Source organism: Magnolia sinica, chromosome 14, assembly GCF_029962835.1.
Source record: "Magnolia sinica isolate HGM2019 chromosome 14, MsV1, whole genome shotgun sequence".
In the NCBI taxonomy this organism is placed as follows: Eukaryota; Viridiplantae; Streptophyta; class Magnoliopsida; order Magnoliales; family Magnoliaceae; genus Magnolia; species Magnolia sinica.
Window position 1 is genome coordinate 6,725,193 of NC_080586.1, and position 8,561 is coordinate 6,733,753.

Genomic DNA, 8,561 nt, shown 5'->3' on the forward strand with positions numbered 1-8,561 from the left:
CATTTCCTTAATTTAGCCATCGATTTGTACACCACCAATTTGATAGTTATTCTCTAACACTCCTCTGGATGGAGTTGATGGTCTAGCTCACAAAACATTCATTTGTTGGGACTTTTTTCTATTTTCTACATGCATTCGCTTAATCGCTAGTTAATTACCACAGATTGCCAGATGTCTTTATATATATATCGAAAAGGTTCTATACGGTCGAGCTCATGGGAACTCCCCATGAAGTTGAGCTGTGTGGGCCCCACCATGATGTATGTTGAACATCTACCCCATCAGTCAGATGCACCATTCCATAGTGGGCCCAGGGCTTAAAAATCAAGTCAATCAGTGACTTATGTGGACCACACCACATACAAAGTTGAGAGGGGTTACTCTCCATTAAAACATTCATAATTGTTTTTTGAGTCCACTTAGATGTGGTTTACATATCCAGCCCATCCATTATGTGTGTCCCACTTGGATGAGGGGCCATACCAAGTTTCAGACGCATCCAAATTTCAGGTGGGCCCTGCCAAGTGCTTTTATATGTTTTAGGCATGTTTTCACATGAGTTTAGATGCTATGGCCCACCTGAGTTCTGTATACGGCTGATTTTTGGGATATCCCATAATTTAAAGAGGACCCATCAAATGCATGGTACATAATAGAACCCCCCCCCCACACACACACACACACACACACACATATATATATATATATATATATATATATATATATATATATATATATATATATATTATAACAGTTGGAAAAACCATATTTCTCAAAATCCATTAATAGACACACATGTTTTTTATCCATACCGTTTGGACTTGCTAATCTAATGACAATTTCTGGGATTTCACTTAAACATTAAGGTGAGGCCCACCGGACTTACTAATCCAAAGCCAGTTTCTTGGATTGATGAGATAACTTTTTCTAAACCTTCAAGGAGGAATGGAAATTCCTTTTTTAATTTCTTAGAAAATATCATTCCTTTTTTAATTTCTTAGAAAATATCAAGTAATAATTAAACTCAGGTAGACCACGCCACATGACTTTAGATGTTTGACAAATGACTGTACATGGTAGAGGGCGCCTGAGTTTTGAATTGGACTGGGTGTTTTATCCAGGAAAAGGATAGAGGATCACAAAACAGATGGATTGAATGTTGTACAAGCATCAAGATGGGCCCCACACAGTGTTGCAGATTAGGCCTAACCTACAAAGCGTTGTCGTGGATCCGGCCCGTCCTAAATTCCCGTGAAAGACTCACACTCTTAAACCGCCCATGCATGGACTTTGGGAACAAAACAAAAAAGAACAAAAAATACATGGGAAAAAAGAGAGGCAGCAGAAGTGGCGCTTTCCTGTTAGGTTTGGACGCGGATTGCGTCCTACCCCCGCCCGGACGGATTAGGGCTATGTGGGGCCCACCGTGATGTCAGTGTTTTATCCACTCCGCGTTCATGGTTTTTCTAAAATCATTTTAAAATAATAACCAAAAAAAACGAGGCAGGTCCACAGCTCCAGTGGACCACACCAATGGAAGCTGCACTGATAATGACACCCACCGTTGAAACCTTTCTAAAGGCCACCGTGATGGTTTTTTACTATCCAACCTATTAATAAGGTCACGTAGACGTGGATGAAGTGAAAAAACAAATATCAGCTTGATCCGAAACTTCTCCAGCTCCTAAGAAGTTTTTAATGGTAGAAGTTAAATCCCTACTTTGTGGTTCATTTAATGACGTTACCTGCTCATGTTTTGGTTCATAACTTAAAATGATATGAGAAAAACGATTAACGGCGTGGATAAAATGCTTACATCATGTTGGGCCCCACATAGCTCTGCCCAGACGGATTACCTTCCGGGCGGGGGTGGGACGCAATCCGCGTCGTGTTAGGTTTATGGTCCTTTGGTGAACCCAATACCACGTAGCTACGTAGCGTATGGACTCTGAAGGGCCCTCCATGGTATGTGTGTTTTATTTATACCGGATCTGTTTTGCCCACTCAATTAAGGCATGAACCCACAATTGAAGCACTCAAAGCTCAAGTGGACCATGCGACAAGGAATAGTGGGAACATTGATATCCACTGTCGGAACCTTTCTAAGTCCACAGTTATGTTTATTTGTTTTCCAACTTGTTAATAAAATCACATAAAATTAAACAAGAGAAAACACAAATATCAGCTTCGAGCCTACGACCAAAACTTCTATGACTCATAAGAAAGTTTTTTTTTCCTTGAAGAAACAAAGATTATTATAATTGGAGAACATTAACATGAAGTGCAAATGAAAGACAAACCCAAACATTCTTGTTCCCATGCAAATACAAACCTAAGGAAATAGAACTTATTCAACAACCATCCCAACCCAAGTTGAAAGGCTTGCAATATCGCTGATATAAGAACATGGTCAAACGCATGCATTTGGATTTGCAAGGAGATATCCTTCCACAACCTTGAACATTCCCACCATGTTTCCCATCATATCCTTTGTTTTTAATGATAAGCATTTAATACCCATTCTGTTTTTGTGATCATGTGGTTCACTTGAGTTTTGGATATGCTTTAATTTTGGCACATGCCATAAATGAGCAGCAAAATAGATGGGCAACATAGATTAAACAAATACATCATAGTGGGCTACACATAGTCCTTAATGAATAGTTTCGAAAAATCTAAAGACTAATCATTAACAATCAAATAAATTACGTTTCTTCTACCAATGAGAAAGAAAATAAGAACTAGTTGAAACGATCAATAAAAACGTGTGGAGTAAAAGTCGCCAAGGCCGTACATGAGTTGGTTCCAATGCGAGGAGAGGAAATTCAGATGGCGTACGTGGTTGGGCTTCGTATACATGGTGGAAATACTGTTTTTCTATCCACCATTCCACGATTTTGCGTGCTGGAATGCAGCGAAACTATTTTCACGCCTCAAGCTTATTGAACCTAGCGTGACTTGGCTGCGACCCACGGACCAGCTATGTGGGTGAAATCTTGACCATCGGACCTGCCTCGATGTGTTCATCATATATCCACACCATTCATCTATTTTCACAGCTTATTTTAGTTTACAGTCTAAAAAAAGAAATAGATACAAATTTCAGGTGGACCACACTACCAAAAATAGTGATCATTGAATGTTCACCATTAAAAACTTCCCAGAGTCCAACATCATGCTTATTGAGCATCCACTCTGCTGATAAGGTCACACAGACATGGATGAAAGGAGAAAAATCAAATATCAGCTTGATCTTTAATAACTATTGTTTCCTGTGGTGTGGTCCACCCGAAATTTGAATATGCTTCAGTTTTGGCAAGATGAGCTAAAATAAGCTCTCAAAATAGATGAACGGCATAGATATATAATGCATACATCGAGTTGGGCTCCCACAGTTTGGGTCTTACACATTGCTGGTTCTTAGGCGGCAGCCAAACTGGGCTCTGTTTAGACGTGCTTGGGCCAGAGCAATCAGATGGCGTGGGTCTGCATGCTGGATGTTTGAGCCGTCCACGCCTAAAAATGTGGTGGAGGAAGGTGGGTCGTAGTTTGAACAAATCTTTTAGATGGCTGTTGACTTTAGATTGACACTGATGGGCCTCTAGGGCGTCTCTGTCATTAGAGAGTGTGGATATATAATCTGTGTTGAAAGCACATGTAATTCATGTTCCGTAGCTTCTCATTGGTGCACATTGCCGATCACATGTAAATTTCACTCCAGAAATTCCATAGCCCTCAGGAGAGAAGAAAACTGGAAGTTTTGGCATGTGTAACTTCTACCGTGGGCACATTATGATGTATGTTTCATATCCACATCATCCATCAAATTTTCCAGCATAAGACAAAAAATGAGACAGATTTAAGGCTTAAGTGGGCCACCCTATAGAAATAGGTGGAATTGAATGCCTACTGTAGAGATTTTTTGGGCTTACAGAAAGCTCTGAGGAAGTTGATATTTGGTTTTTTCTTTTATCCAAGTCCATGCGACCTTATGAAGAGGTTATATTGTAAATAAACCTCACGGTGGACCCTAAGAAGGTTTTAATGATAATTGTTCAATCCATACTGCTTTCTGTAGTGTAGTGTGCCTCATTTATGGGTTCATGCTCTAGAATGATTTGAAAAAAATTATAGATAGTGTGGATCTAACACATAAATTATCGTGGGGTCATAGAAATTCCATATGTTAAAAGTTGTGTTATGTAGTAAACAACCTATTCAGGAGAGAAAATTGGTCAATTTTGTAAACCGATGTCATTGGTGATGAGATGGACCAATGAGAAGTGACAGCACCGAATTTTCTTGTGCCTTCAACACATAGGATCCACACCCTTGATTAGAATCGACCAACATATTTTCCAGATGCTCCGCAATGTCATGTCCTCGCCATTGTTTCATGTGGACTAGAATTTCTTATAATTTTTATAGAAGCCCTTATGTTTGTGAAATCCATTCCATCTATCGTATTTGCTAGCACAAGCTAAAAATTATGTATAAGAAATAAAGTTAGTGAAAACTCAAATAAGCCGCAACACAAGTAAAAGTGGAAATAAACACATCTACCATTGAAACCTTGTTACAGGCCATTAAAGTTTTAGATCAGTCTGATATTCATTTTTTCCCCTTCATTCGAATAAGGCTCAATTTAAGAAAACGTTGGATGGATGTAAACATCACAGCGGCCCCCAGAAGGTTTCAATGGCTGGCCCCCTTGATTATTGGACTGGCCTGATTTTTGCTTTCACCTTCTAATATAATTTGGCACAAACCATGAATTGATTGTATCACATAACTTTTTTGTTGCACGGTAACCCTACAACAGTTGTTCTTGGATCCATGTCCGGCTCATGAGCCATGCTTGAAATGAAAAATGAAAATGAAGAAATTGACGTACACATCCATTAATAAAGAATTTTGCCATACTTTCCTATTAAACCATCTTAATTAAAACAGAAATCACAATCAAATTACATGGAGTAGCCATTTACAAAACGATCAATCAAACCAGAATTACAACTGATGCGGGTGGAAATGTGAATAGATACCGAATATGGACATCGTAGTGGTGAGAATGAAAGCGAAGAGGCCGGCTATGAGTGAAATAAACGCCCATGGACTACTGAAATAGTTACGAACCATGCTAGCCCGCCATGCATGCCAAGCCTCCTCACTATAGCCCCTAACCTCCTTGAAGAGACCCGGAAGGTAACCGTTTTCATGATCGAAAGCCACGCCATTGGTCATCTCATTGATGAGACGAGCCACCTCGTCGTTACTTCCCAACCGATGCTCTATAATCTTGTTTTGGTTCAGTAAGTCCACGTCAGCGGACGTGTTGATGAGGCAATTCATGAGGATTGTGTAGGTGGTGAAGTGGTCTCCGGCGATGGGATGACATTGCTCGAAGGCCATGAAGTTTCGGAAGAGATGGTCTGTGTATTCGTAGATGGATAGAAGTGGGATTTCCATCACTCCCTTACTGAATTTTACATCCAAGAAGCTGGACACTTTCGAGTTCCTCTTGAATCTAACTCCAGCTCGCTGGAGGTCTGTTGCTGAAGGTATCAATCTCGGTGGCGGTGGGCCCGCTGAAGGCATGCTATAGAGGCGAGAGTAACCGTTGGGGTGTAAGTCATCTGGTGGAGGTGATGGGAGGAGATGTAAGTGAAATAAATGGAGCAGATGATGGATGGATCCCATTGATTGTTGCATTCCATCGTAAATCTGAAACAAATGTCTATAAAAATCAAACGCGAGATCAATGAGAGATGATTGGCTGGATTCAACTGTAAGTTCGAACAATCGCTGTAGTATGAATAAAGGAAGTTGGTTTTCTAAGAGAAGCATGTCTCGGGCTATAATCGGCAGCATCCAAGCCGTCCGATGAATGGGGTCCACCCCAATGGCTTCCTCCTGCTTGAGGAAGAGCTCGATGATGAAGCAACCGTCGATTACCATCATCTGCACGAACTCATCGCTACCAACATTGATACTCTCAGAATAACAGCTCCGTGCTTGGGCTTCCATGGCCTTTATCTCCATGAGGCAGACTTTCAGCTTACTATACGGGCTTCGAGAGAGGAGGTTGTTTAGGTACCGCCATTTGTGTTCTTCCATGGATTGTAGCTGCTTGTTGGACATGTGAAATGGGCCGATGGAGATGATCTGGGGATCATAAGCGTTGCTTGCATCGGCCTGCCGGATGATTGGGGGGACTCTAAAGATGGTGGTTGGATCTTTAGTAGATGGATTTGGATTAGAGGCTGCCAGCTTCGCATTCATGGAATTGAGCCATGCACTATTGATATCTACTGCTACATGTTTGCTGAGGTTTTCTGCCTTCTCAATGGCTTTTCTATCGTTCTCCATTTGAGGCACATCCAGATGGGATTTGTTTATGTTGGTTATTGAATGAGAACTCAAGTATCCTTTTATAAAATAAAAACTAGAAAATAACCCGGTAGAAAGTTCAATCCTTGGACTACATGTTAAAGTCCACGGACGACTTTTCATTTTTATTTTTATTTTTATTTTATTTCCCGAAAGGTCGGAGCACACCACCCATGACTCTGTTGATGACAGTAAAAGCTTGTCCGTCCATTCAGGTGGGGTCTAAAAAATTAAGTGCATGCAACATCCAACCCTCTCAATAAGTTGGCCCGACCAGGATGTATGATGTCCTTGTCCAAAAATCCCATCAACTCATCGGTGGGCCACACCATAGAAAACAATGTATAACCATTGATAAATAATAAAATACAAGTGTGGTCCACCCAAGCTAGTGGATATGGATGAATTTTGACGCACCTAAGTAGTGGATCTGGCTGAATTTTGACCTCAAGGCCTAGAATCGAGGAGCTCACTTGATGGATGGTGTAGAATTTACGTATACAGATGGTGGGCCCAATTACATAAAACAGCTGTTATAAGCAGTGATGTCAACGCGCCAGGTCTCTTCAGCTCAATTTTGAACCGTTCAGGCCAACCTTTCCTAATTTTCATTTTCCTAGAAGGAGACCTGAGCCCAGCTCATTGCCAGCCTTAGTTATTATAACAATTTCGGCGCACTTTTGTCGCACTTTCGTGAAGAAAGATAGCACCAGTGCATGAAAAAATAAGTATAAAAAGAAAAAAACCTATGTTTTGGCAGCTGATCTATAGCTCTTCGGGACCCACCATGAAAGACGTAAGAATACACTACGTTTGCTAATTCCACGCAAGTCATTGAAGGAAAAGTAAATCCACGGCCTTCTGTCACTAACATGTAAATATGGTTGAGCTGTATTTAAAAATAGAAATTTTCTTTTTGGAAAGTTCAACAGTAGATGGTGAGCCCCACCACGAAAGTTGTTGATCCAAACTACAGGGACATCATGGTGGGGCTCACAGAACTTAATTACAATGACGTGCCTTTGTTGGCATGTTTGCATTTCTTCGACAACCGTCCAATTTTATTTTATTTTTCTCAATCTCGTGAGGCCCACCTGATGAGTGACCGGCCCGAATTTCAGCCAGTGCATATACATGTTCATTGTGCACCCCATACGTGATGGTATGGCTTAGAATTCTCACATTTGTGTGATTTGGGCACGTGCGACAGCTGAATCACAACTGAATGACGTGTATAACTTCTTCCCTTTGTTGAGGTTTGATAATTTAACAGGCGTGTTGACTGTCGAGCCGTAGACGTTCACGTCTAGAGCTGATTACATCCATACAGCGCACGTGCAAAAATGAAACGCGCATGTTTGCAAATATGAAGCACGCGTGTGACATCTGAGCTTCTTAGAAGGTTGAAAAAAAGATCCATCAGTTTTTCCAGCTCTTCTTCTTTTTTTTTTTTTTTCTTTTGTTTGAACTTGAAGGAAGAATTATATTTAAAAAGGAGGAAGTTGCAGACATTCCGGCAGGGCCTCACAAAAGGCAAGGCCCTACCTATCATTTGCACTCAAATACAATACCCAGTCCAAATTTTACAAGAAGGAAGCCCTACAATCGGCGTCTCCTAATGGTCCTGATCCCAACATTGTCAAGGTTTATTTATTTATTATTATTATTTATCCTACAGCAACCAACCTCAGATAACCAAAATCAAACGAAACAACGAAACACATCAAATCCCATGACTACTCAAAGAAACCGATTAGCACCAACCAATGAACCTAATTCTAGCATTGCCCATAGCCATCTTCCCTCTTACTTCTCTTGGAAGATCCCATCCTATCCTATAAATCTTATCTCCGCCACCATTACTCTCTATTCCAGCCAAGCCATCTACTGTTGAGTTACTTTTCCCCATCAGCCAATCCTTTCAAACATCCCCTGCAAATAGCCCATGCTACCAGCCAATCCCTACCAATCAGCCGGAACGGACTAACAACTTATTCGGAAAGCCACCAATCTCCATCTCATAGATCCCTATCAATCAGGCATATTTATTAGGCCCTGGCATAAAAACAGAATATTTCCAGCTCATTTTATCAAAGGCTTTCTGCGAGAGAGTTGTGTACTGCGGATCTGCATTTATGAGCATCCCAGCTGCACGGGACGACTCGACCCGA

At 41.0% G+C, this 8,561-nt stretch overlaps 1 protein-coding gene across 1 annotated transcript; it reads right to left on the reverse strand.

Moving 5' to 3' along the window:
- Positions 1 to 4,928: 4,928 nt before the first annotated feature.
- LOC131225467 (UPF0481 protein At3g47200-like) lies at positions 4,929 to 6,371 on the reverse strand. Its single transcript, XM_058220995.1, has one exon. The coding sequence runs from the start codon at positions 6,367 to 6,369 to the stop codon at positions 5,011 to 5,013; it is 1,359 nt and encodes a 452-aa protein (XP_058076978.1). The 5' UTR covers positions 6,370 to 6,371; the 3' UTR covers positions 4,929 to 5,010.
- Positions 6,372 to 8,561: the final 2,190 nt, after the last annotated feature.

What these genes read in the sequence shown, in the direction of transcription:
- LOC131225467 (XM_058220995.1), bottom strand. Translation starts at nt 6,369, where the DNA reads ATGGAGAACGATAGAAAAGCCATTGAGAAGGCAGAAAACCTCAGCAAA.